This window comes from Pyricularia grisea, chromosome I (genome assembly GCF_004355905.1).
Source record: "Pyricularia grisea strain NI907 chromosome I, whole genome shotgun sequence".
Taxonomy (NCBI): domain Eukaryota; kingdom Fungi; phylum Ascomycota; class Sordariomycetes; order Magnaporthales; family Pyriculariaceae; genus Pyricularia; species Pyricularia grisea.
In genome coordinates this window covers 3,978,391-4,004,750 of record NC_044973.1, presented here as the reverse complement: position 1 = coordinate 4,004,750, position 26,360 = coordinate 3,978,391, and the positions used below count along the sequence as shown (strand labels likewise).

Genomic DNA, 26,360 nt, shown 5'->3' with positions numbered 1-26,360 from the left:
GGGGGGGGGGGGGGGGGGGGGGGGGGGGGGGGGGGGGGGGGCTTGCCTGCAAACTTACAAGGATACGCAGGCCTTTGAGATCTGCCGAGACGAGGATGGGATTCGATGGAAACTCGAGGAAGCAGTAGCTAACCTGCCTCCCTTCCCGATACTCATCCTCGAGCCACTCGCCAACCTGGGAGATGAAGTCGTCGTCCTGGCAGGCGCCAAAGTGCTTCATCCCGTCGCCTCCGCCCTCGGTAAACTGTACCCAAGTGTGCTTGAACACGGCGCCGAGGCAGAGCACCTTGCCCGGGCGGTACGTCACCATCGCCTCGTGGTTGCGCACAATCGCCGTCATGCCGCTGGGGTAGAGGTAGACGTCGGCGGGCCTGAGCTGCGCGGCACGCGCCGCGTCGATGGGAGAACGCTGCAGTAGGTACAGAATGCGCTGGCGGAGGGCGGCGTGCGAGTGGTCTTCGGGCAGGCCCGAGGGCGGCGACAGCTCTCCACCCCTGCCGGCACCGACCACCTCGAGCGACGTCTCCACCACGGGCAGCAGCGCCTCGGCGAGCCTCGTCGACGCCCCTGAGCCGAGCACCTGCCACGAGCACACCATGGCTTTGCGGTTTGCAGCCGGGCCGGTGACTACGTGGAGCTTGACCGTGTCTGAGCCGAGCTTGACGCGCACAACCGTCTCGGAGATTTCGGACGCGTCCTTGACCCTGTCCTTGTCGTCGCGGAAAGACGAGCAGGCGTGCAGCCTGGTCTTTTCCAGGGCGTCTGAGCACTGCCATACGAAGCAGGCCTGGGATTCTGGTAGACCTAGCTTTTTGTGGACGGCCATGGACAGCTGAAAGAGGGGGCCGTTTGAAGGGAGGTTTGGATCAGTATCAGGGGTATGTACATATTCTCTTGTTTTGCGAACGGAAGCTTTGCACGTACCTGTGCAACGAGGCCAAACGGCCCAAAGCGGGGGTATATGCTCCTGATTTTCTGCAATATGGTAATATCGCCTTTGAGCATACGGTCGACCGAATTCCATCCGGGAATGTGTGTTGTGATGGTATGGGGACCCTCTGGGGGTACAGAATGACCAATTTCTGTGCCATTTGCTCCTTGCGTTACGGTCATGGTCAAGGTCGTGGTCATGATTTGGCTTTTTTGTCGTGTTTTCTTTTGTCTCTTTTCTTCCGTCGATGGGCCAGTACTTTATTGTTTGCTGCTGCTTTCCTCTCTTGCCTACTAGTTCTAGTTCTAGTGTTGTTCAGCAATGGTACGACTTCCTCTCCTATGTACCTTACCTATATATTTAAGCCACAGACAACAGGGGCAATTTCGGGGACATGCTATCCCTCTACGCGCCCGTATTCAAACCGTCAAACGAAGCTAGTTGGCTGCTGCATGGAGTCGGCTACTTCTTCAAACACCATCACAGCCTCGGCCACTTTTTTCAGCCCTCAATTTGTCCGTCTCGCAACCGGCTCGGTGACTGTTTCAGCCCTAAGACGGTTTAGTCTCAGACCGGTTCATCGGCAACTAACTGGTCAACTGACAGTATATATGTATATACGTAATTCGCCGAAATAGGTCTTGTTAATAACCTAGTCAGTCACCTTTGTTTATTGCCATCATTTAGCATATTCGCCAGCGAAGTGAGGGTGTACTTACCTCAATGCGGTTGCTTGTCGCTTACTGTCTTAAAAATAAAATAAGCTTATGTAGGACGCACAGTCTGTTGTTCCGACGACCCATATACTGATTGTTCAGACAAGTAATTTCTCGACCACCTTGTGCTAATAAATTCAACCTGAACATGCTCACATGGGTGTCACCAACAAAAAGAAAAAAAAAGGAGTAGAAAAACAACACTAGGCTACAGGTCAACAGATAAAGGAAACTATATTCTGGGAGGCAGAACCCGACTATGTACACCATTACCGTCGACGCATAGAGGCGTCCTCACCTGCTTTTCTTTTCTCCTACAAACTCCTTAGTAAAAATACTGTCACACATAGGCCCTACCAAAAACTTCTCTTGTGCCCCTCAAATCCAAAGTTCAAAAGAACCGCAACGAACAACGTCACACATAGAGCCGAAGGCCCCAATTTGTCGTAATACTTGGCCGACGCTCGGCGCGTGCGGATCGCCCGGCTTCTGTACAGATAGATAGCCACCGAGTATATCAAGCAGAGAATTGCAACCATCGTGAAGGCACCAGAAACAACAAATGCCATGCTGTTGGGCTTGTCGCCAAAGTTCAGCAGAGTTGTTGCAATCATGCCCACATATATCGAATATTCAAGCTATAATAATCCGTTAGCATCCAGCGTCATTTGACTTGTTCAAGAGGAAAGTGCTGTTAATATCAAAACAACAAACTACTCACCCAGCCCAAAAAGGTGCGCTCGGCGGCAAAGTACACCTTTGGTTCGACACGGACAGGCACATGGATCTTCTTGCCCTTTGGCGCCTTGAATCGCTTCACACTCGTGTCCTCGCTTCCCCAGAGAGCTTCATTTCGCTCACTTCTCGGGATGGCCGACCCTCGTGGGCGCGGGATGAGCGCCTTCGCCACTGACAGCCCCGTTTGCGCCGCTTTACCAGAATAGATGGAAAAGAGTGTCGAGTAGTAGTCCCAACCACCCACTCTCCGCGCCTCCTCCAGCCTAACGTCCTCATCCTCCTCCACGTCCGAATCGTAGACGGGATAATCCTCATCGGCCACTGGCTGCGCTGCAGTCTGGTCTTCAACATCTTGTGCTCGCTGACCACGGTGAGTTCCCCGGCTTGAAGATTCACCGTTGCCGTTGGTAGCATGTACGCTGGCCGCACCATTCTTGCCCGCATCTTCTACCTCCTCCTCGTCCGAATCAACCTCGTCCTCTTCATCATCGGTAGTAGCCGTTGCCGCCGAGTTGGCTGCTGGTCGGTGGATGCCGAAATTGTGAGTCCGTGGTTTTCTGATATCAACATCCATTTGCGGATGCCAAAAGGGTAACAGATTGATTCTGTCCTCAAAGAGGCTCGCACATCCATGGATGAATTTCGAAAACTTGGGCACCGATTCTACCAGGTGGCTCGAAGTGAGCTGACGCACCCAGTCTGGTGGTTGCTGCCCTACATGAGTCTGCAGCTTGACCTCCAGCACGGCATAAGGGAATCGAACAATGTCCTCGGGCGGTAGCTGGCTGAACGGATGGTCGATCCCAATGTCCATCCTTCGCCAGTTGTCACCAGCACGTTTCTTGCCATCTAGGTCGTCCTCACGTATCATGCAGAGTTCGGTATCGAGCGAGATACGCACTCGTGCATCCGCCGGCAACTGGAACGCTGTGCGGTTGTAAAACGACCGACACACGGGCTTGTAGCCCTTCTTCAGTACCGAATACTGAATCTCGGCTGCGAGACGCTCCTGTTCATCAAGTACTTTTTGGGGCTTCTTGCCCTCCCGGCGCGCCTTTTCAAACACGGCTGCAGGCAGGAGATCCCCCTTCATGTAAGAGTTGACATTCTTCTCCTTGATCGGGAAGCGCGCCTTGACCGACTTCTCGCCCGTCCAGTCTTCGCGATGTGTCTTTCGTTCAACAAAAATAGTTTCCGTGTCCATGCCGCCGTACCAACGAAGACGGATGGCCTCGGCACCCTCCGTCTTTTTGAGTCGCCCCTCATAAAGCTCCCAGGTGTCCGGATTGTCATAGTAGATCGATGTGATGGCCGAGTCAGCCACCTCGAACTCCTTGCTTGCGTTGAATACCAGGACCGGTAGGTGCTTGAGGATAATGAGCTTCAACTCGGTAACGTTGTCCGGGTGGACCCAATACTTTGTGGTGTTTCGGACGAAGCTGGCCTGTCCACCGCCAGCTGCGCTGTCTCCCTGAACAGGGTTGCCTCGTGTGCGAGCGAGATCATACAGCTTAGAGAGCTTGACAACTTGAGCGTCATAGTTTTCCTTGTAGAATGGCTTCGCCTTCAACCGACTGTCCCAGACGGGTTTTAGATGCCAACCTGTCATTTTCTACGGGACGTCAACCATGTACAAGGTTAGCATAGAACCCCGCGCAGCCCATTATTCAAGGCGCTGGCCCCAAAGAAGAAGAGAATACGTACGTCATGCTTCTTGATAATCTTATAAAATCCAGTGTAGTTGACTTGGACAAACTTGGCAAGGTCGTGAACGTCTGCGATGATATCGCTCAGATCCGACTCGTGCAGGTCAAACTCCTCCTCGGTAGGACCAGGGCCGGTGCCGCGTTCGTTTTGGCGCCTGATGGTATCCATAACCTCCTTCTCGCAGACGGCGATCCTCCTGGTGATCTCGATGGACTTGACCTGCTGTTTCTGGTGGATCTTTTCGAGCTCGGCCTCGAGCTTCCGCACGAAGCGTGTCTCGTCATCCTCTGACCATTCCCGGGCTCCCGTATCCTGTTTGATCGGCCCGCTCGGTTGCTTAAGCTCGGCCTTGAGGCCCGGGTAGTCGAGGTAGTACCATTGGTACTCGGGTATTATGCTGGCCCGTAGCTGCTCGGCGAACTTCATGACGACGACGTTGGGCCGGTCGAGATGGTAAGGACCGGACAGTCTGGTCGAGTGCCAGGTTCGCTTCTTCGAGGCAAGGTCGTATTCAATAATTAGCATGGGTCCTGACGGTTGTCGAAGCTACATGGACGACAAGATAGCGCAAAACTAAAGCAATTCCACAAAAAACTACGCCATTGGTTGACTTTATGCCGTCTCCTCAGGGTAGTGCGGATGAGGTATGAAGAAAAGGAAGGGAAGCTAGTACCGTGAATAGTTTTCGTCCAAGGAGGTAGGGCAGCCAAGATATCTAATGCGAGGTAGGCAGGTAAGGCGCCGGCTGTAATAATATACCTCCACAGTACGCTGGTTCAAAAAGTCAAAAATTAAAAGTAATGGAAACCAGGCGGGTGGTTCTGGTGACGGCAACCAAAATAATGTCCTGGCTCTGCAAAGACCAGTGTCGTAGTTTAGCGCTAGCTGGGTAGCTTGGCTAGCTCTTGCAGGACCTTTGCGGGTCGGCTCTTGTTGTGGCTACCCGACCTTGGTTAGCGACTGTCTTGTTTTACGCGACAGTCCAATAGGCGTTCGTCGCAGGGTGAGAAAAAATACATAAAATACAAAAATACAACAAGAAAAAAAATCTGCAACTACTAGTTTGGCGCTGAAGGTGGATAGGAACGGAGCGTGTTGCAGACAAACAAATCTCAACCTTGGCCACGCTGTGTGCGCAACGCCACCGAGGAAGTGAAGCTTTTGGATCCAGGGGAGGTCGTGTGCTCTGTTCATCACTGAAACCCCACTATTGCCGTCCACGTTTTTTGAATGTACGTTTGATTGGTCAATGGTTACAGTCTCGATCTCGCCTCGACAGGGATCAGGGGGTGAACCAGTTGGAGACTCGACGCCTTGAACCCCACATCATAACCCGTTGCCCGTTCACTGAGCGCACTGTCTTCGAGCCGGTTATGCGCGTCAAATGTTCTAGACAGCCGCCTCTGCCATGGATTGTTTGTCGATCCAGAACAGGTAATGATATCAGACTATCGATTGATGCAGGGTAGGAGGTAGGGTGGAACAATTGAGTCAAATAGACCCGATATGCGGTCCACACTCACACGATGACGGCTCGGGTCCGGAATCCAAGTCCGTCAAAGTGCCCCGCATTGCTGCCGTAACAAGCCGGAGGGGTCCGTCCTAGAGGGAAAAAAAAGAAAGAAAAAAAAAAAACACAACAAAGTCTGGAATTTGCGCCAAAGTGCCATACACACACAGAGTGTCTCCAAACAACACTTTTGTGTCCTTCAAACCAACCATACCAAGCTCTGTTCGCCCCAGCTTACCCACCATGGCCACCGCCGCAACTCCCACGGCGCCGGCCGCCACCCCACCACCCCAAGCCCAGCCGCGCATATCGGCATCGTGCCCCGAAGAGACGGCCGCGATCCTCCGCGCCGCGGCCACCCACGACGTGCCACTGCTCAAGAAGCTACTCGACGAGCCCGGTAAGGCCAGCGTGCAGGATCCCGAGACGCGCGAGACGCCGCTCCACGCCGCGGTGCGGGCCGCCGCCGGTGCTGCCGCCGACGACACCGCAACCATGGACCAGGCGCGCAAGACCCTGACCGAACTGTTCTGGTCCGGCGCCATCTGGAACGACGTCGACGACAGGGACGAGACGCCCGGCTGCGTGGCGTTGCGCGAGGGCCTGCACGACCTGTACGCCATGTGCCGCGACGCCGGCGTGCGCGCCGAGATGCTGTTTGGGCTGATGGACGGCTACGAGGCGCTCTCGAGCGGTGGTAGCGAGGTGGAGGAGGTGGAGGAGGCTGAGGCGGTGGAGGTGGTGGACTTGGATGTCGAGGATGGCGAAGAGGCCCCTGAGCTCGTCGACGTCGATGCCTCGACGGCGGCGGCCGTTGCCGATGCCCCAACGGAAAAGCACACCGTCGAGAGCGAAGCCTACCTCGCGTCCAAGCTGACCTATAAAGACGGCGCCTTGGTCGACGATGCCGGCAACGGCGTCATGATGGCTTGGGAGACGGACATCATGCGCCGCAGCGTCGATGCCCTGCTACCCGAGCTGCCCGCCGGCAAGCGGATCCTGAACGTCGGTTTCGGCATGGGAATTATCGACAGTATGTTTGCGGCCACAAAGCCGTCTCGGCACCACATCATAGAGGCACATCCCGCCGTGATTCAGCATGCAAAGACCGCACCGGATTCAAAGTTCGGCGCAGCTTGGGAAGAGTCCGGGCCCGAACCGGGCGCCTTCAAGATGCATCAAGGCAGATGGCAAGACGTCTGCCGTGAACTCCTCGAAGCCGGAGAGGTATACGACGCAATCTACTTTGACACATTTGGCGAGGACTACAGCCAGCTCCGCCTGTTCTTTACCGAGTTTATCCCGGGTCTGCTTGATGCCGAGGGTCGATTTGGTTTCTTTAACGGACTGGGAGCCGACAGGCGAGTTTGCTACGATGTTTACATCAACGTCTCCGAGATGCATCTAGCCGAGGCAGGGCTCGATGTCGACTGGACCGACGTCCCTGTTGACATGGAGCGAATGGCGGAGGCTGGTAAAGGAGAATGGGAGGGTGTTAAGAGGAGGTACTGGACTTTGGACAGTAAGTTGGTACTTTTCTTCTCCTTATCGCAGAGAACTAAACGTGAATTAATTCTATGCGAAGCCTGCGCTAACAAATTGCTGGCAGATTATCGTCTACCAGTGTGCACCTTTTTGGGCTGATGATCCAGACTTGTGTTCAGTACTGCCACTAGTCTAGTTATCTCATCCACGTGGTGTCTCACAAAGTAATTCTGCAACACAATAGCTCTCAACCCATTCCATAATTATTTCACGATATCCGCACAAGTACATAGATCTTGGAAGGGACGGTAAAGAGGTTTTAGGGTGTTCCTCGGAACATAGGGCGGACAAATCTATCAAGCTCTACAATCTGGGTAGCTGCGCATGGGATTGGTTCATGATTTGTTGCAATGGCGTGGTGCATCATGAAACCAACAAACGCCGAATCTCGTTGAGGGACAAACCGGCGCCTCACTTAAAGTTCTCTGGGTTGCTGATGCCGTGGAAATTACCCTCTTTGGCCCTCTTTATCGTCAACGCAGCAATGAGCGCGGCACCTACACCACTGCCATCCTCAGCCGCAAGGATCTCAATAGGGTCCTCCTCCTTGGGGTCCTTCTTTGCGGGCCAGTCGAGGATTTCTCTCAGGGCCTTGGCACCCCGCTGCTTGAAGTTGGGATATTTGTTGAAGACAGATCCATCGGCGCCCACGTGGCAGGACCGATAGTTCTTCTTCTTGCAGATTGCGGCCACACCGCACGCTGAAAGCCGAGCAGCTCGAGTTCCAATCAGCTCCGCAGTGCGTCGGATGAGTTCGAGCTCGTTCCGGTTAGGAACCAAGTTGAGCTTGTCTTGGAACAGGTCCAATGTCTCGGACAGGTTCTCCCAGGGGTCACTAAGTGCGATGTCAGTATGCCTTTGGGGGTATTCCTTTATCCTTTTTCATTTATTGTGGGGAACTTACTCCTCGATAGCTGAAAGGAACGATGAGTCGAGGGTGTAGGCACGTCGCAACTTGGAGATGTCCTGGTTCTTGAAGATGCGGACCTCGTGGTTATCATGCAAATCAACCAGAATAAGACGGAAGATCTCTCCCAGGTACAATCCGGCGATCATCTTCTCAAACGCCTGTTGTCCAGGGCGGGGAGAATCCTCGTCGATTTTGACGTCGTAAGGGGTCCTCGGCAAAACCTTGTGCTGGTTATCGAAAGCGCCCCATTCACAGTTGATAGCCATGGGCGTCTCTGGGGGCAGGTTCATATGCGCCAGCTTGGGAATAGAACCACATTCCTCCATGTACGCAGCATTGCAGCCAGTGCCAAAGATGCAGCCAATACGCATCTGGGTATCCGTATAAGCTGAGGCAATAAGGGTGCCGGTGGTGTCGTTTATCAAAGCCACGAGTTTGACGGGCACGCCCTGGTCGCGGTCCTTAGTTTTGGCTCTTGGAGCTTGTCACATATTTAGCGGTTCAATAACTCACCCTCTCAGACAGTGCCTTCATCAGCATTGGGGCGACATTCTTTCCTTCGACGCCGGCAATATCGAAGCCTTTGGTCCATCGCTGCAGGATGCCTTCATCGACGTAATTCTGGGTTGCAGGGTAAGAGAAAGTGAAGCCCAATGGCAGCTTCTCAATCTTCTTTGGGTCTCCATGGTGGGTCTCGATGAACTGAAGCAGGCAGTCGGCGATATAGTCCCAAAGCTCATCGGCCTGGCCGGTCTTGAGCTCCTCAGGCATCCGGTATTTGGATTGGATAATGTCAAACTCCGACTTCTGGTCAGTGAGCGTAATCTCGCAGACCCGGAGGTTTGTACCACCCATGTCAAGGGCCAAAAATGTCCCGGTCTCGTAGCCATCCGGGAAGGACATGACCCACGTAGGGTTCATAGGCTGTGATCAAATGTCAGTTGTGAGTTCTACAGTAGGCTTTGGCATCCATCTCCATGGCGTCATATTTATTTCACTTCGGTAGAGCCTTGCTGCAGACTATCCAGGGACAGAAACTTACAATGTCCCCGCCTTCTACACTCAGCCCCCGCTCAAGCTCGCCGACAAAGTGATTGGTGATTTGCTTGAGCTTTGCAGTATCGACAGTGAACATCTCCTCAAGGTCTTTGATCTCCTTGACGAGATCTTTCGGAGCGTCCACCATGGTGCCTGTTCAGTATGCCGTAGTCAGTTTCAAAGATCTCGGAAGATACTGGGCAGCGGAAGTGCATGCCTGCGCGAGAGTTGTGAGGTGAATATGACTGATGTTGTCTCCTAGTGGAAACAAAGGTCCCGTTGTTCACAGTCCACGACATCTCGAGATTTCACTAGCTGCTTACGCCCTTATTCAAGCTCTTCCGCTGTGTGCGACAGGGATGAATGATTCAGGAGGAAGTTTATATCGAGATGATAAGTGTTGAGCTGGAACAGGGGTGATTGAGGTATAAGAACAATAAAAAAGCTTGTGTTGAATTGATTCTCACACTTGGAGGCCGGGATAGAGCTTAGGTGGCTGAGTTGGAAGCTCAAGGGAATATTTATTGCAGGCTCATCAAGTGCCCGAAGAGGTAGGTAACTTTGGATTTCGTAATCAACACTGCAGTGCTTTTGCTCTTGGGTAGAGCATGACAGTGCGAACTGGCGCAAAGTGATCTATGTGGAAATACTGGATGCGGGATAGCGAGCTAAGTGTTGAGGCGCGGGTAGATTGAGCGGGAAGGGATTTTTTTGACAAGAGTGCGTGAGGGCGCAAAAGGATACGAGTGAATAGGTAGGCAAAATTGTGGTGTGTGCTGGGGGGGTGTGATGCAATGGTGTCGTGCGTGAGAAGCCGCTTCCACTACCAGCGGTATTTCCCCTCTTTACCAAGCCTTTGAAGAATTCGGGGATGTCTGCTCGGATCGCTTGACGCCTGCCTGGTTTGGTATGGTTGGTTGGCTTGGTATTCGGGATTGCATGTGGCTGGCCGTCGTCGGATTGGATGTGCTTCAAGCAGTGCTTTCTTCTGTGTGCCTCGACTGGTAGCTACAACAGCTAGAAGCTTCTGTCTTGGTTCCATCTTCGAGGCAAACTCAAATTAAATAGTTCCGATAACAGTAAAGAAAGTTGCCGTTAAGTGACTGAATGGAAAGGGATTGCCATGCCCGGCAAAATTAACCACAATAATGCTCTGCTCATCGTTCAATACGACCAAAATGGGCTGTCTGTTGTTCTCCGTATAATAAGCGAAGCCAAGAGCCCATGAGAAGATCGCCCGGCACTGCCCAAGATCGGAGTAGTGTTGGGTCACACTAAACCTAGACAAGCACGAGGAATTCATGTACGCCAGCATGAACAAAAAAAATATGTAAAGAAATCAACTTACTACCCCTGCGTGGCGGCGGCTTCTTTGGACCCAAGCCCACCATTTTGTCGTTGACTGTCGTCTGACGTAGGTAAAGATATATAGAATACGGATAAGAAAACCCCTACAACGTCAAAGTAGGGCGTATTGGATGTATCAAAATCTCAAGCACTCAGGCAATGAGTAGGTAGGTATAAGGAAAGTGTAGGTATTCAAGTGTACTACCTATACAGCTGTTGGACCGGTAGATTGTTGTTGAAGAAAGATACACACCGACAAGGACATGAATGATCTCATGGGCCCAAAGCAAAATAAGTTTGTTTTGAACTCACAGAACCCGCAGAAGCAGAACACTCGCGTCACCGACTGGAGCATTATCTAATCTAGAGTCTCCGCAAAATACAGCGGGAATCGCAGTAAACTACAAGAGCTACCTGCTAAAGGCTGCTGTGGAGTAATTGGATTGTCCCCTCCTACGTATGTTTTTCCTTTCTTAAGCCAGACAAAAGACTGGCTGTATGCAAAAAATTTTAATCCCCGCCATTCAATTGAGATAATATAAGCAATGCACCTACTGTTTTAGAGTTCCCATATCTAGCGCAAGGTACCTCCCTAGTTCATTGCGTAAAAAAGTCTCATGCGAAAAGGCAGGTACAATACTATTGTATACAATGACAGCAAATAGATACTGCGGGGCAGTTGGTGAGGGGTTGTACAAAGTGCACCTGCAGTTGTGCCAAGATGAAATGACGCAGCTAGGCGCTTGAGTGCCCTGTCAAGTAGATATTAGTGACATCCTAGCAAGCCGAGATACGTGGCGCAGCTTTCAATTCACCAGCCACATCTCCCACATCTCCGATATTAATGTGGCACATGAAACGCAACCGTGCAACGTAAGCTTCTTGACCCCTGTTCGACACGGGACAGGGACAGCTCCAACCGATTGATGCAAGCTGTCTCGAAGCGTGGAGCGGGTCGGCTTGGTTTGTTGGTTAGGTATATCTCATCGGCGTCACGACGGATCTTTACATTGTGCTTCCGAGGTCACGAGAGACGTCTGTAACGATCCAATTGCAAACGGGGAAACGCTGCCAGTATTGTTGATGACCACTTTCGTTTCATTTATTTCACAATGAAGCTCTGGACAGCCATCCCGGCTGCGCTCTCGCTCCTCAGCTTTGCGACGGCAAGCTCCGTCCGCCTTCCTTCAACCTTTAAGCCACCTCAAGTATTCAAGAACGTCAATCTGGTTCATATCATATCGCTCGAGAAGATATATGTCAAGGAGCAGGTCAATGTTCTCATTGAGAACATCGCCAGCACTCCTCAGGATGAGTACTTTTTCCCGTTCACTGTCGACGAGCTGTCCCGGGTGGGTGGGTTCGAGGTGAAGGACCGGAAGAACGAAGATGCAGGCACTTTTACGGTAGAAGCAGTCGAGTTCGACCCGAAAAGGTGAGCATTCTCTTGGCTTCAACCCCGGGTGCTTCTTAAGCGGTAGATCTTTGGAGATGGAGCTAATGGTTCTCACCCTCCAGCGACCTGCAGTACTACCGGATACGACTGCCCACTCCGCTCAAAGCTGGAGGCCAGCAGACCTTGGGAATCACCTATAACACCCTGAATGCAGTTAGGCCGCTGCCTGCACAAGTGGCTCAGGACGGGAGCCAGTTCCTTGCGTACCGCTTCTCTGCGTACTGTCCATCGGCCTATGTTACCTCGAAGCAAAAGACAGAAGTCAAGTTCTCTTCGCCCAATGTCCCCGACTACACCAAACTTCCCTCCGTCGATGGCGACAAGCCCAACCCAGCAAAGCAGGGCTCTAAGCTCACCTACGGCCCCTTCGATGAGAAGCCTGCCGGTGCCGTCGAGCCCGTCCAGGTTAGGTTCGAGTTCACCAAGCCCGTGACGCACATTGCCCGCCTGGAGCGGGATATTGAAGTCAGTCACTGGGGTGGCAACGTCGCTTTCGAGGAGCGTTACACTCTTTTCAACATGGGCGCCAACCTCAGCTCGCAGTTCAACCGCGTCAAGTGGGCCACCCAAAGCTACCACAACTCTCCCACACATGCTCTCAAGGAGATCAAATTCCCTCTTCGTGTTGGCAGTTCCGATGTATACTATTACGACGTCATCGGCAATGTCTCTACCTCGAGGTTCCGCAGCAACAAGCGGGAGGCCCTTCTGGAGGTGAAGCCACGTTACCCCATCTTTGGTGGTTGGAAGTTCCCTTTTACCATCGGATGGAATGCGGATGCCAAGAACTTTGTGCGCCGTACTAGCGGAGGTCAATACGTACTCAACGTGCCTTTTCTCGAGGGCCCTAAGCAGCCCGAAGGTATCGAGTATAGTCAGGTTCAGCTGCGACTGTTACTTCCTGAGGGAGCCACGTAAGTAATACAAAGTGCAAATTGGTATCTCTAGGTAATAGGTGCAATGACACTAACTGAAATACATGATACAGTAACGTCAAGTACCACACCAAAATCCCTTCGTCGTCGATCACGTCGGTTGAGGTTGGAACGCAGCAGACATATTTGGACACAATCGGAAGGACATCTTTGGTGATCACAGCGCACAATCTCATTGATGAGCACCGCGACCGGGAGCTTGTAGTATCCTACGACTACTCGCTCACCGCAAGCTTGCGGAAGCCCATTGTGATCTTCACGAGCTTGATGGGCGTTTTTGCGCTTGTCTGGGCTGCGGGCCAGGTTGAAACCAAGTTTTCTTACAAGAAGTAAATGAGAACTGACCGATATTTAGAGGCAAGGCCTTCGTTATGACGACGAGTTTTACAAGGGAATTTGATGATGCAAAAGGCAGACACTCTGGCTTTGTTTGGCGCATATGTAATACCAATCTAACTCGGAAGGGAGATACAAAACAAAAAAAAAGGTTCGCATTTTCAAGCCTTGCTGAGGAAGCGCGCCGCTTGCTTTGCCCAGTTGCGTAGCTTCCTGAAGGCGTTTGGTGATTCAAGATCCGTGACTCTTTTGACACCAATCTACAGCCGCCCAGTCATATAGAATGAGGCATACGAAACCAACTGAAGCAGTCACGAGGAACTTCAGCCCACGGACCCTTTGCTTATGGTCGATAGGGCTGCATTGCGCTTCCGCGGAGGCCGCGCCCGACAATGGAGTGCTATAAGTAGATTGTATGTACTTGATTGAAGCTGCATAAGCACTTTAGCTAGTTTCAATCGCCGAATGCCCGGGCACCCACATCTTTCGAAAGCGAAATGTCTCGGTTCTGGCAAGGCGTATCGGGGGTCTCAGATTGAAAGAAATGACATTCTTCACCGAGTCTTCGTGATGAGCTGAAAAGAACTGAAGATATGATGTCCTCTTTTACGATTTCCCTACTGCAGGTTCGGCTCGCGGTCTTTTCGGCATTACCTCATAGCTCCTGCACGACAAGCAGGGATTTGCAAGGGGTCTTTTTTCGTCAACTTGGTTGTTGTGCAGGGTCCCATCCTCCCCGCAGCCCACACTATACGGGTTGCTGTGCTCTGCAGCCAACGCCCGGTTTTTGATGTCGTTTTTTTTATCTGAACTTTACGATGCTGATAAACCAAGTTGACAAATGGCTTTTTTCTACTGTAGACATGGTCGTATTTGCGCCCCATTCTCTTGTGGCAGTGCTACCGTATTACGAAGGGTTTGACTATAGGCTTTCCTTTTATCTTCTTCCGAATTTCTTGCATTTCTCATCGAATCGGGCTAGCTAGCTCCAGTTTGCGATTGGGAGGGGGCGCAGGAACAAGCGCGTGAGGTGTGGGTGTGGGTGTGGCAGATGACTCCCTGACATGCCTAGACAAGTTGCAAGTCATTCCGCCTATCTCTGCTTTTCTAACCCTTGCCCATGGGCTTTGGTCGCCTTGTTCAAGGGTGGTGTGCGTGCTGATGAGAAAAAAAAAGAAAAAAAAAAAAAAAAAGAGAACGACACTTGCAGGGCTTTTGGATATAAACCTGTTAGTTCCTCTCTTTTCAGGGTCTCTTTTTTCTAATTTATTTTTCCCTGTGTTCCTGGATCATATATCATTTTTCATTTCACCAGGATTGAACCCTTTCTTTCCTATCTGCAATTTACAATAGTATAGCTATCTACATAGCATACTGCAACATCCCGCTACCGTACAACATATACACTCTTATACACCATTAGCTACAATCACGCCACCAGATCCGTGTCCCAACCATAAAACAAATCCGGTTCCCTGGTTCAGCGTCTAGCCGCCAAATACTCTCAGATATCCGCCTACCACACATAACCCCCACCTACCTACCTAGGTATTACACACAATACCAACATCATCCACCCGTCACCCAGACAGCTCAAGATGTGTTTCGGTGCAGAGCCCTCCAAAACAAAGTACTACTACCGGGAGGAGATCATTCCCCCGAGGAGATCTCATCACCACCACCACCACCATGGTCATCATCACCACGGGCATCACCACCACTCGCCCAGGTCTTCGTACGTGAGCGTTTCGTCGCACAGGTCTCACCACGGCCACCACAGTAGCCACCATCACCACAGCCCGCGCGCCAGCGGGCCCGTCGTCTACCAGCGCAGCAGCGAGACCACTAGCAGGCGATACGTCTGATTTAGGAGTGTGCGCTTTCGTGCGTGGCTTGTTCTTTTTAATTATGGTGATCTTCGTTTTTGCTCTTTCCTCATAAGCTTATCGTTTTTGTATTAGTGGCTTGCGAGGCTGTCTACATATTGTATAGACGTTGAGGTCTTTTGAGTTCATTTTGGTTCTTTTCATTTCTTTGCATTTTTTTGCACTTCTCATTGTCTAAAGCCTTTTAATCACCTTTTCTAATTTCATCTGTCCTGTTATCATTTCCCCGAGGACTTTGTTCTTTTAAGTCTATATATGGGCCACGAAACTTTGGGGAGCGGCGGCTATCGCGCGCTTTTCAGGAGCGTTTTTTATTTTGTTATTTTGTTTTTCTTGTCACGAGGATGGATTTGATGCGGACGTGTTGTATTACAACGCATTGGGCCAACTGGGGTACACGGATCTACGAAGTCAAATTCGACAAAATACATGTATGAGAGAAGACAGCAGCTTGATAGTTTGACTGATCACGAGACTACAAGATACCAAGAAAAAAATACTATAGTTCAAATTCGTTAACCAACATACCGGTACCTGCAAAACAGAGACTCAATCAATTTCGATCCAATTACCGCATCCCTAAAACTGAACAACGACGCGGATCCGGTTCTGGCGCCAATGACGTCATAGTACCGATCGATTGGCACCCTTTCCTTCTCAAGGCCATCAATCTCCTCATCTTAGCCTGCCTTTGCCTGTAATTTCTTTGGTTCCAGTGCCGTCATCGAACGCACTTGGTTCACTGCTAGCTAGGTAGCTATCTGCCTGGTAAGGTACCTTACCCGTCGGAGGGGTATTGTTCCCAGACAAAAAAAAAATAAAGCACCTTATCTAAGAAATATGCCGAAAGCTTTGTCTCTCCAAGCAAGGTGGGCTTTTACTATTTGGCTTGGTTGTCGTCATGTCGGCTGCGAACCTGTGAAAGGAATGGGTAAGATGGAGTTGCCGCTATTGCGCGTCAGGCTTTGTTTGCCAGTTTAGTGGCGTGACCTCCTTATGGTAGAGACTGCTGGCATTGATAGTGCTGTACCGAGGGAGAAAGAATAAGAAAAGGTCTTTATGAAGATCACCTCCACTTCCTTTGATCTGTTTCTTCCGTTTTAATACCATATCCTTTCCGAATAGAGGCGAAGCTTTGTGCTTACCCCAGAGGCTTGATTAACTATTGACCCGGCTGTACCATTCTTACCCGGATCGCAACAGATTTGGTGAGTACTGCCGACATGGGCCTGATATGAGTAGCACCTGCCTCCAGCGTGGATATTCACTTGTATTGCTATGCGCCTGAGCTACCCTGGCTTTTTTCTTTTCTTTCTACAACTTGAAGCTTGGAAAGTGCTACTTCCAAGAGGCACATCCCTGGTTTTATCGGATCGCAGGAAAACTTCCTAAAGATCTGGATTGTGAAAGCTGACCGAACCTTGAAATCACAGACAGCAACTCTTCCGATAACAGGAAAAGAATATAAAAAGAAGTCCTTTCAACAGAACAAGATGTGAGCAGCCGATCATAGCCCTCATCCCGGCCCATCAGCCTGATAAATACTTACCACCAGTTTTCTTCCAACCCCCTGTTCCAGGAACCGAAGCTTCTCCATACGCTCGAGCAAAGGGCAGCGCTCAGGCGCCCAAAACGGCGGGGGCGCCCACGCGAACCGCAGCCGAGGCGGATTCCTCAAGTCGCTGCGCGGACCGCTGAACAACCAGCCCGAGCTCTCGCGACGGCTGTACAAGCTCATCAAGTCGGAGAACACGCTGGTCGGGGCGCACGAGACGGCCGGCCGGGAGCGCATCTCGATCGCGACGCAGCTGTCCGAGTGGGGTGAGCGCACGCCCGATCCGGCCGTCGCCGATCTCTCGGACAAGCTGGGCGTCATACTGGCTGAGGTGGGCGAGCAGGAGGATGCCTACGCGCATGCGATCGAGGACAGCCGCTCCATGCTCAAGCACATTCGCAACACGGAGAGGAGCGTCCAGCCGAGCCGGGAGAGCCGGGGAAAGCTGGTGGATGAGATTGCCCGCCTCAAGAGCAAGGAGCCGCAGAGCGCGAGGCTGGTGATCCTCGAGCAGGAGCTTGTCCGTGCCGAGGCGGAGAATCTCGTGGCTGAGGCGCAGCTGTTCAATATTGTAAGTTTGGTTGTCTTTTATGTATTCTCAACAAGTTCCTCCCGCTTTGCTCTACTGTGTACAATCTCTGACGGTTCTATACGTCCCTAGACAAGGAAAAGCCTCAAAGCAGCCTATGAAGCCGAGTTCCTCGCCACCATTGAGCGTGCCGAGAAGCAGATAATCCTCGCTCGCCACGGCAGACGACTACTTGAACTCCTCGACGAGGAGGCAGTGGTCCCCGGAGCAGCCATTCCTGATTACCATGGAGCGGCGGACAGTCGTCAGATAGTGTGCGACTGTGAAGATGATCTCGGGAACTGGCGGCCAGACTACCGCTTGGAGTCTGAGCAGGCGTCGTCGTCAACCCCGGCGATGAGCGAGACCAACGGTACCAACGGCACCAACGGCAACAAGAATGAGGTGATGCCGGCTCAGGTGCCAACAACTGCCGCAGGTAAGGAGAACCCTATGACCTTCCTCAAAGGGGGAACAAGTATGAAGAAAAGCTAAAGCAACACACGGCAGAAGCTGAACAATCGCCGGTGACTGACCAGAACGGGAAAGCGAGTGAAGTGGCGTAGGTGGCCAGCCCACATAGCATTTCCAGCGCGGGCTGTGCGTCAGTTACGCTGCTCGAGGATGTGGAAAGTATCGACGTCGAGCGCGAGAAGGCCTTCGGCGGTAACAACAGCGACGCAAAGGCGACAAAACTTGACTCTGTATGGGCCAGCGCCGACTGCACCTTGGTTTCTGGCTCCCCAGACAAGGAACTTATTGTTTTGCTATGATTTCCATGCTGGTTTTAAACTTTTAAGACATCGTTGGAAAGGAGTTGACTTTGATGGAATTTCAATCTGGAGCGAATATATTTATGACATTATGAGGAGACGGACAAGAGCATGAATTCATCTCTGTGGACTGGAATGAGAGCATCACGTCCGATATAGCTTGCAAGTCGAAAATAATGACTTTGTGCAAGACTGAATTTGATTAGCTTCAAGGAATAGACAAGTCCGTGCTGAAATGTGTACTGTAAGGTTAGTGGTTGCTCCGTAGGGAACTTGAGATGATGCTACTTGTACAGCTGAAGTGGAGATGCCTGCCGAATCGAATTATGGGGCCGTATCATCGGCGCCGGGGAGTGGGCCCATCACAAAGCTTCAGCGGTCCACCGTCCGGCGATTCCACAATGGGCTTTATTCTTTCTACGTTAAGCCCAAGGCTGAAGTTGAAGTGTACCTAAACGCCAAACTCGACCGAGATATCTGCGAACTTGTAGTTCTGCCTGATATTTGCCATACATTTTTAGTCACGACAGCAAGGCCTTCCCAGCCCGTCGCAATGCTGTCCAGGCCATCCACCACACGTTACATCTGCCGAAGGTGTAACGACATCGTCAAGAGGTCAAGGACAGCAGCGCGCTCATATACAACCAGCGCCGGAGCCAAACCCGAAATTTACGATGTTGTCTGCGTAGGAGGTGGCCCAGCAGGGCTTAGTTTGTTGACTGCCCTAAGTAGGTATTCCCAAAGGCTCTTTTGCCTCCCTTGCGTAAGCTACCAGCTAGCTCTACGTTACCAGGCAGACAGTCTCGAAACTGACCAAATCACTTCAATTCCTCTCCAGGGGCAAACCCAGCTACCGCCGGACTCCGAGTCGCTCTCGTCGAGGCGCAGGACCTCTCAAAGCTCAGGAACTGGAGCCTTCCCCCAAATCAGTACTCGAACCGATGCAGCTCCCTCACCCCGTCATCCGCACACTTTCTCGACTCGATCGGCGCATGGTCACGCCTGGACCGGCAGCGCGTGCAGGCATATCAGGAGATGCAGGTCTGGGACGGCGTCACGGGGGCGCGCATAGAATTCGACTGGGCCGGAACGGCAGAAGCGGCGCGCGGCAACACCATCGCCTACATGGTGGAGAACCTCAACCTCACGTCGGGCCTACTGCGACGCCTCGAGGAGCTGGGCGGTGTCGACGTGTTTGACAATGCGAGAGTCGAGAATATCGCGCTCGGCAAGGATACGGAGGAGATGGACCTTTCCGAGTGGCCCGTTGTCAGCCTCGCGGGCGGCAGGCAGCTGTTTGCGAGATTGCTGGTCGGCGCGGACGGCGCCAACAGTCCCGTTAGGTCTTTTGCTGGCATCGAGGCCAAGGGGTGGGACTATGGCAGGCATGGAGTGGTGGCAACGCTGAGGCTCGAAGACGACGTCGCAGCACACGACAGCATGTACAGGGTGGCGTACCAACGTTTCTTGCCCTCGGGCCCGATAGCCTCGCTACCCATGCCGGGTAACTACTCTACGTTGGTGTGGTCGACGACACCCGCATACGCCGCGCTCCTCAAGAGCCTCTCGCCAGCAGACTTTACCGCCATGGTCAACGCCGCCTTCCGCCTGAGCCCCGTGGACCTCGAGTACATGCACACGATACCATCCGGACAGGCCGACGAGCTGGCCTGGCGTCTACAGCACGCCGCCATCGACGCCCCACCAACATCGCGAGCGCTGCCCGCCCCAGTAGTTGAGGTACAGGAGGGTTCCATCGCGTCGTTCCCCCTCCGCATGCGGCACGCCGACACGTACATTGGCGAGCGCGTGGCGCTGGTCGGCGATGCCGCGCACACGGTGCACCCGCTCGCCGGGCAGGGCCTGAACGCGGGTCAGGGTGACGTCGAGAGCCTCTCGCGCACCATCGCCGAGGCGGTGGCGCACGGGCAGGACCTCGGCACGCGCATGTCGCTCGAGCCGTACGAGGCGGAGCGGTACGCGGCCAACCATGTCATCCTCGGCGTCTGCGACAAACTGCACAAGCTCTACTCGGTCGGAAGCGGGCCGCTGGTGCCGCTCAGGTCGTTGGGGTTGAACGCGGTCAATGCGGCGAGGCCTTTGAAGAACTTTTTCATGAATCAGGCCGCAGGGAATGGGTTCAAGTTGTTTTGAAGAGGGAGTCGACTGGGCTTGGTGGGATTGATACTCGTTAGCTCTTGTACTATCTTGTAATGTATTACTAAAAAGATCACCGTAGATCGGGACCCTCCGAACCTGTCCTGGGGGGGTCATGTACAGCTTCTATGTTAAAGATAGAGATACCTCCATGTATTACAATCAAAAGAAAAAAAAGCGATTTCCTGTGTCAAATCTCACTCTATACCATGTATTGACAATAGGGATGAGCATCTACTATTCCGTTCAGATGCTTGAACATGTTGGACAGTCTCTATTTGTGCTGGTTCTAGTTTTGGTTATATGGGCATGGCTCAGCAGTTGGACACATGCCGAGCCGGAACTCATTTTCACTTTAGCAGCGGGCCGACCTTGCTGGAAATTATTTCAAATGCAGATCATGTGTACGATAATCACTGTCAGGAAGGTACGAAAAAATGCTTCAGGTGTTCCGGTTTGACCGCTGCCCCTGACCAACCCCTATCAGTGACTGACCTGCAGGTTATTGTACCTGCTTGATTGGTACAATAAACAATAGTCTTCTTGCTTACCCTCTTGAAGCATTGTTAGGGGTCATTGTGGACCCCGATGGCTCTCATGCCTCGAATCTTTGACGGCTGGCTAGCTTTGACATCGGGTATTCACTCAAGTACAGGTCGATCCCTTTCCCATTCATCACTATTCAACAATACCAAACCATGATATTGTTTGAATAGCTTCTATTCTATTTTGTAGCTCCATCCTTTTGGATTGCTTACGCTACTGCAAACTTTTTTTTCTCCTGGATCTGAATACTTAAAGCCCGCCTTTCTTCCGCCTTGGTCTGATTCTCGTTTCCTCTTCTTCATCATCTTTCTCAACAAACTTGTTCCAAAGCTTCACTTTGCGTTTCAACGTTGAGCTCACCGCTGCCTTGACCGGTGCGCTGTTTTTCTCCATCATCTTTATTATTACTTACTTTCTTCAACGTTGAACGTTGGTATCATACTCTTCAACTTCGGTTTCTTTTGACCATCATCTTGACGATTTATCTGTACTTGTTTTTGTTGTGATCCGGTTCCATATCCAGGACTCTTTTTCCCTCTCTGACAGATTATCTGGCGAGAAGACTTTTTTCTTCTTTTTTAACGCTTTACAGTCATCACTTTATCTTCAATTTCGTTTTGTCTGATCACGATCGCCCCGAAACGGTGATCCAGGAAGGAGTGTCTTCTTTCTTTTCGGCTTCACTTCTTTTGTTACTCGACGAGTCTGATTCTGCCTCCCGCAAAGACATCAGATATCAAGGTAAGCATGATCCAGATCATGCTGACCATGAATTCACGAAACCTTCAACTGACTTTGAGAATCGCCCAGACTGATCAATAGCAATACATAAGCCACGCACATACACGCGTGCAACCTCCTTTACTTTACACCAACATTCATCTTCTTCGTCCCTCTTCTCTATCATCAACTTTCAAGTTCAGCATTGACTTTTTGTCATTATCCGATCTGCTTGTACCTTGGTTGCATCGTATCTCACTCCTCACTTTCATTCCTTATCCCCCAACCATCAGAAGCTCTTCTCTCTACAACCGCATTCACTAGCCCAACTTGCATCTCAACAAGACTCAGCAGGTTCAGTGCCCAAGTACTGTCAAGAAGTATTCAAGTGTCACAAGTCTACAGTTCTCGCCCTCTCTCGAGATCATCCTTAACCCATCTTTAACAATCCACATTCCCACCGAAAAATCGACAAAGCAGACACCGACAAAATGTGCTTCCAAGAGTTCATCGGCTACACCTGCGGCCACTGCTCCATGCCGGTCCTGCGCCCCTGCTCACTCACCACCTCGGTCCACCAGAACCCCGTCTGCAGCCTACAGGCCACTCGGCCCTTCATCTCACCCGAAATGTGTCCGGCATGCTCCCGCATCATGCACACCCGCGCCGTCCTCATCCAGGAGTGGGAGCACCACTTCCTCCACGAGCGCGGCGCCTGCGGCTGCGACGTCATCTTCCCGGACCTAGTTCGCCCCAGGGTCATTGGTGGTGAGGCTGTCTTTCGGTACCAGGCCATGATGGAGCAGCAGAACAATGCCGTCATGGACAAAGCACAGAGCAAGAACAACAATGCCCATGCCGTGGTATCTTACAACCTCCCTCCTACCCCTCCCCCTCAAGACGGCCAGACAGCTCCTCCAATCTTCCAAGAAGTCCACGGTCCAGACGGTCAGCTCGCCATCGCCGTCCGTCTCCCCAGCCTGTACGCCGCCGAGTGGGTTGATGACCACCGCAAGCTCCATCAGCGCGGCGAATGTTCATGCAAGGCCGACTTTACTCCTTACAAGCCCGAGTGGGCGGTTCAAGACGGCCGTGTTCAGGATCAGCAGCAACAACAGCAAACCCAGCCTCAAGTTGAGTACGCCACCCCCATTGCCCCTGCCTCGATGAGTCCCGAGCGCCGCCGCGCTGTCTCGGTCGACATCTCCCAGACCCTCATCGCCACCTGCAACGACACCGACAACACAGCCAACAAGGACACCATCGAGGTCAGGACAGAGGTCAACTACCCCAAGCACCGCCGCTCCTCGAGCGCCGAGGTCACAACCACATCTAACTCCAGCACCCACGAGTCCAGCGACGTCGGCGTCGAGGTCACCACGTCTGACTTTGCGCACTACATCGGCGAGGAAGACAACCAGCAGCATCACGACATGGCCACCGTCAACCCCCCTTCCATGATCCAAACTCACAACTGGGGCCCAGCCCTGCGTGCCATCTCGGCCGACGGAGACATCTTCAAGCCCCGGTCTTCTGCTACAGCTGTCAACCAGACCCAGCACAACGAACAGCACGACATGGAGATGCACATGGCCAAAATGCACATGGGAGCCGGCATGCAGCCGCAGCAGCAGAGCGTCTGCAGCTTCACCAATCTGACCGGCGGTAATTCTGAGGAGCATCAACGCTTCCGCAACCCGACCGCCCTCCCCATCGCCAGCCTGCCCGTCGGAGCCGGACCAGAGGGTCGCCACCGCCACACCGTCCCGTTTGAGCAGTGCGTCCTGCGGCGGTATCCTCCTGGTGTGAGGACTCGGTACTACAACTGAACCCCCCATTTTTTTATTATTCTTTTTTGTCCGTTTCCTTGTGATTTGCCAGCCACAAAAAACCAAGTCTTGCCTTTTTGGCTACTTCTAAAGCTGCAAAACATCAAGCCCCATCATTTGCTTGCGACATAATTGATCTTTTTATCAAGTTCGAATGTAAGTCTCGACAAACGTCCCTAACCACACAGAGACTGTCTCGCCGCTTCCATAGATCCCACAAGCTGACTTGATGACTATGATGACCTGCCTTCAGAGTATCTACCAAACAGTCCGCGATGATTTAGCATCATACCCAAGCAAACAACTCGACATTTACTGCGTTGCACTTTCTATGTTAGCTTCAAAGATCTATTGACAAACAAAAAAACATTTTGACGGAGCATCCACTCGTTTTGCACAATACCCAGCCAGCTTTTCAGCAATAACAGAAAAACAACAAGAAACAGCAACAAAAGACAAAACCCAGCCAACACTTGACAAGAAAAAAGATACATACCTCAGGGGCGGGGGGAGGGAGAGAAACGTTTGCTTCATCAAGCCTGCCTGTCTCTTTTTTTTTCATATGTTTCTGCCCACTTTGTTTCTGAACCAAAAAAAGAAATCTTTGCGCGTTGCTCTTCCTTCGATGCTTACTATGATACAACATATGAAAAGAAAAACAACAACAAGCTCTTCTTCTCTTTCATCTTCTCGCCTTGCTCTATAAGGTAGAAAATTGTTGGAGGAAAAAACAAACTATAAAAAAACAGGACACCATATTATCGATGCTTTTCTGCTTTTTTCATCGTTTCAGCACCTAATATTGCGCAGTTATTCACCTATTGTCCATGAAAAATCTCTTTTCATCTGCAGATATCCCCCTCCCCACACACTCCCTAGACTTCTATTCCCATCTTTTTCAAATCTTGAATGACTTGATAATTGTCTTTACCGATCGACCTCACCTGTACAGAGGGAAAATGAGTTTTGCGTTAGTCTCTTGGTCAGAAAAAAAACCAAAAAAAAGCAATCAGGTAGATGCAATTGAAAACTTACCAAACACAAGATCCATTGTTCCAATGACTGCGACGGCATCGGCAAGCAAGTGACCCTTGCAAACGTGGTCAAAGCCAGCCAAGTGGGCGAAACCGGGTGCCCTGATGTGGACACGGTAAGGGCGCTCGCTGCCGTCGCTGACGACGTAGACACCCATCTCACCCTTGGGGGCCTCAATGACTGAGTAAGTGTCTCCAGGCGGCACGGCGTAACCCTTGGTGTACAGAAGGAAGTGGTGAATCAGGGCCTCCATGTTCTCCTTCATGGCGGCACGGGGCGGCGGCGAGACCTTGTAGTCCTCGACGCGCACAGGGCCGGCCGGCATCTGGTTCAGGCACTGGTGAATGATGCGAAGCGACTGGCGGAACTCCTCCATGCGGCACAAGTAGCGGTCGTAGCAGTCGCCGTTGAGGCCGACGGGGATGTCGAACTCGACCTTGTCGTAGGCGTCGTAAGGCGCGCTCTTCCGAATGTCCCAAGGCACACCTGAACCGCGGAGCATCACACCGGTGAAAGAGAGGTCCAGAGACTCCTTGGCCGAGACGACACCAACGCCTTTGAGACGGTTGATCCAGATACGGTTGTCTGTAAGCATCTCCTCGGTCTCGTCGATGCGGTCGCCGAACTGGGTAGCCCATTGGTAAATGTCATCAAGCAGGCCGGCCGGGATGTCCTGGTGGACACCACCTGGTCTTACGTACGCCGCGTGGAGACGAGCACCAGAGACACGCTCGTAGAACTCCTATTGTCAAGTTAATATCTCCAGACCTCTCAAAGATAAGAAGCCAATGCCTCAAAAGACAAAAGCTTATAAGCACCTTACCATGAGTTTTTCTCTCTCCTCGAAACCCCACAGGAAAGGCGTAAGGGCGCCAACGTCCATGGCGTGAGAGAGGACCGACATCAAGTGGTTGAGAATACGGGTGATCTCGCCAAACATAGTCCGGATGTACTTGGCACGCTCAGGAATCTCAACGTTGAGCAACTTCTCAACGGCCAGCGCGAAGCACTGCTCGTTGGTCATCATGGAGACGTAGTCGAGACGGTCAAAGTAAGGGAGGGCCTGGAGGTACGTCTTGTACTCGCAAAGCTTCTCGGTACCACGGTGCAGCAGACCGACGTGCGGGTCGGCACGAACAATCTCCTCTCCGCTCAGCTCAAGAATCAGACGCAACACACCGTGCGCGGCCGGATGCTGGGGACCAAAGTTGACCGTGTAGTGGCGGATCTTTCGCTCAGCAACGCCCGGCTCATTCGCCTCAACGTCGTCCTTGCGGTTCGTCACGGAGTAGGGGTCGATCGGGCTCGAAAAGTCCGAGTCGACGGGCACCAGCCGCGTCGCCTGAGCCTTGATGAGCTCGGCCGGGTCCGGAGTCGTGGCATATCGGCGGCGGGTGGTCGAGGACAGGGATCTTATTGTTGAAACAGCCGAGGAGCACGCGGCGGAGATGGGAATCTGGGAGGAGGTTGCTGGTCGGAGGCAGAGACGCTTCGAGGCGCCTCGACCGGCCAGGCGGTAGAGCGAGGCCATTGCTGGAAATTTATGACGATTTTGATTGATGATCTGGGTAAAGGCCGGTCCACGAAGAGGTCAGCAGCATGTGTCCTCCCGAGGGGCTCCCTCTTTGTCGGTTGGCAATGGCTGCAATCCGAAGAGCTCTTTAAACTTTTTGATAGATTAGGAGGGGGCGACAAACGATATGTGATGTCGAGAATACCGTGTGGTCATTGACCCGAAGCTTTACCACCTTGGAAATCCCAATTGAGCCTAGTCTCGGGCGAGCAGAATATCCGGCACAAGCGTGAGAGCTCCACAGCTATACCTCTACAGCCAATCACAAGGGCCAATTAGTAAAACACGACGAACCGCCATGCAAAATTCCCAAGCTCTGTTGGACATTTGTACCTGGAGGATGTAGCAATTGATGCAAGACAGACGAGAATTTTATTTAATTGTCCAGAAGTATCCATTTTCGAGCTAGCAAAAGAGTCCATGAATCTGTTCTCCATCCAATTGACTACAGGAACATGTAAAAGAGTTTGAGTGGGCATAGATAAGCAGCTAGCTGCCCATGAGATTTTGACATCAGGTACCTAAGGTAGTACCTTACCTTGCTTGCCT

The 26,360-nt window shown here is 52.1% G+C and overlaps 9 protein-coding genes across 9 annotated transcripts in view; 4 read left to right on the top strand and 5 right to left on the bottom strand.

The window, feature by feature from the left end:
- The window catches only part of PgNI_06261 (uncharacterized protein), a gene marked incomplete at both ends in the record, with an annotated part of 2,062 nt that extends 931 nt beyond the window's left edge, over positions 1-1,131 (bottom strand). The window contains 2 exons of the mRNA XM_031126286.1: positions 59-832; positions 925-1,131. Of these exons, the coding sequence (XP_030982791.1) occupies positions 59-832; positions 925-1,131 (981 nt within the window). The remainder of the gene's footprint in view (positions 1-58; positions 833-924) is intronic.
- A 685-nt stretch (positions 1,132-1,816) lies between these two features.
- PgNI_06260 (uncharacterized protein) lies at positions 1,817-4,617 on the bottom strand (the record flags this gene model as incomplete). The annotated part of the gene is made up of 3 exons (XM_031126285.1): positions 1,817-2,285; positions 2,369-3,997; positions 4,090-4,617. 3 exons carry the CDS (start codon positions 4,615-4,617, stop codon positions 2,001-2,003), a joined length of 2,442 nt encoding a protein of 813 aa, XP_030982796.1. The 3' UTR covers positions 1,817-2,000.
- Positions 4,618-5,845: 1,228 nt separating this feature from the next.
- On the top strand, positions 5,846-7,246 carry PgNI_06259 (uncharacterized protein; the record flags this gene model as incomplete). The annotated part of the gene is made up of 2 exons (XM_031126284.1): positions 5,846-7,124; positions 7,212-7,246. 2 exons carry the CDS (start codon positions 5,846-5,848, stop codon positions 7,244-7,246), a joined length of 1,314 nt encoding a protein of 437 aa, XP_030981946.1.
- Positions 6,631-10,321, bottom strand: PgNI_06258 (uncharacterized protein). The gene is made up of 6 exons (XM_031126283.1): positions 9,313-10,321; positions 9,100-9,248; positions 8,571-8,981; positions 8,052-8,518; positions 7,206-7,982; positions 6,631-7,118 (listed from the first exon to the last, which is right to left on the bottom strand). The coding sequence occupies exons 1-5, from the start codon at positions 9,392-9,394 to the stop codon at positions 7,559-7,561; spliced, it is 1,533 nt and encodes a 510-aa protein (XP_030981945.1). The 5' UTR covers positions 9,395-10,321; the 3' UTR covers positions 6,631-7,118; positions 7,206-7,558.
- A 1,031-nt stretch (positions 10,322-11,352) lies between these two features.
- Positions 11,353-13,887, top strand: PgNI_06257 (uncharacterized protein). Its single transcript, XM_031126282.1, has 3 exons — positions 11,353-11,877; positions 11,961-12,812; positions 12,887-13,887. The coding sequence occupies exons 1-3, from the start codon at positions 11,555-11,557 to the stop codon at positions 13,164-13,166; spliced, it is 1,455 nt and encodes a 484-aa protein (XP_030983126.1). The 5' UTR covers positions 11,353-11,554; the 3' UTR covers positions 13,167-13,887.
- An 880-nt stretch (positions 13,888-14,767) lies between these two features.
- On the top strand, positions 14,768-15,034 carry PgNI_06256 (uncharacterized protein; the record flags this gene model as incomplete). Its single annotated transcript, XM_031126281.1, has 1 exon — positions 14,768-15,034. One exon carries the CDS (start codon positions 14,768-14,770, stop codon positions 15,032-15,034), a length of 267 nt encoding a protein of 88 aa, XP_030981932.1.
- Positions 15,035-20,903: 5,869 nt separating this feature from the next.
- On the bottom strand, positions 20,904-21,050 carry PgNI_06254 (uncharacterized protein; the record flags this gene model as incomplete). The annotated part of the gene is made up of 1 exon (XM_031126280.1): positions 20,904-21,050. The coding sequence occupies one exon, from the start codon at positions 21,048-21,050 to the stop codon at positions 20,904-20,906; it is 147 nt and encodes a 48-aa protein (XP_030983125.1).
- An 815-nt stretch (positions 21,051-21,865) lies between these two features.
- Positions 21,866-23,203, top strand: PgNI_06253 (uncharacterized protein; the record flags this gene model as incomplete). Its single annotated transcript, XM_031126279.1, has 1 exon — positions 21,866-23,203. The coding sequence occupies one exon, from the start codon at positions 21,866-21,868 to the stop codon at positions 23,201-23,203; it is 1,338 nt and encodes a 445-aa protein (XP_030983124.1).
- A 251-nt stretch (positions 23,204-23,454) lies between these two features.
- On the bottom strand, positions 23,455-25,905 carry PgNI_06252 (uncharacterized protein). Its single transcript, XM_031126278.1, has 3 exons — positions 25,062-25,905; positions 24,239-24,980; positions 23,455-24,147 (listed from the first exon to the last, which is right to left on the bottom strand). Exons 1-3 carry the CDS (start codon positions 25,767-25,769, stop codon positions 24,131-24,133), a joined length of 1,467 nt encoding a protein of 488 aa, XP_030981927.1. The 5' UTR covers positions 25,770-25,905; the 3' UTR covers positions 23,455-24,130.
- Positions 25,906-26,360: the final 455 nt, after the last annotated feature.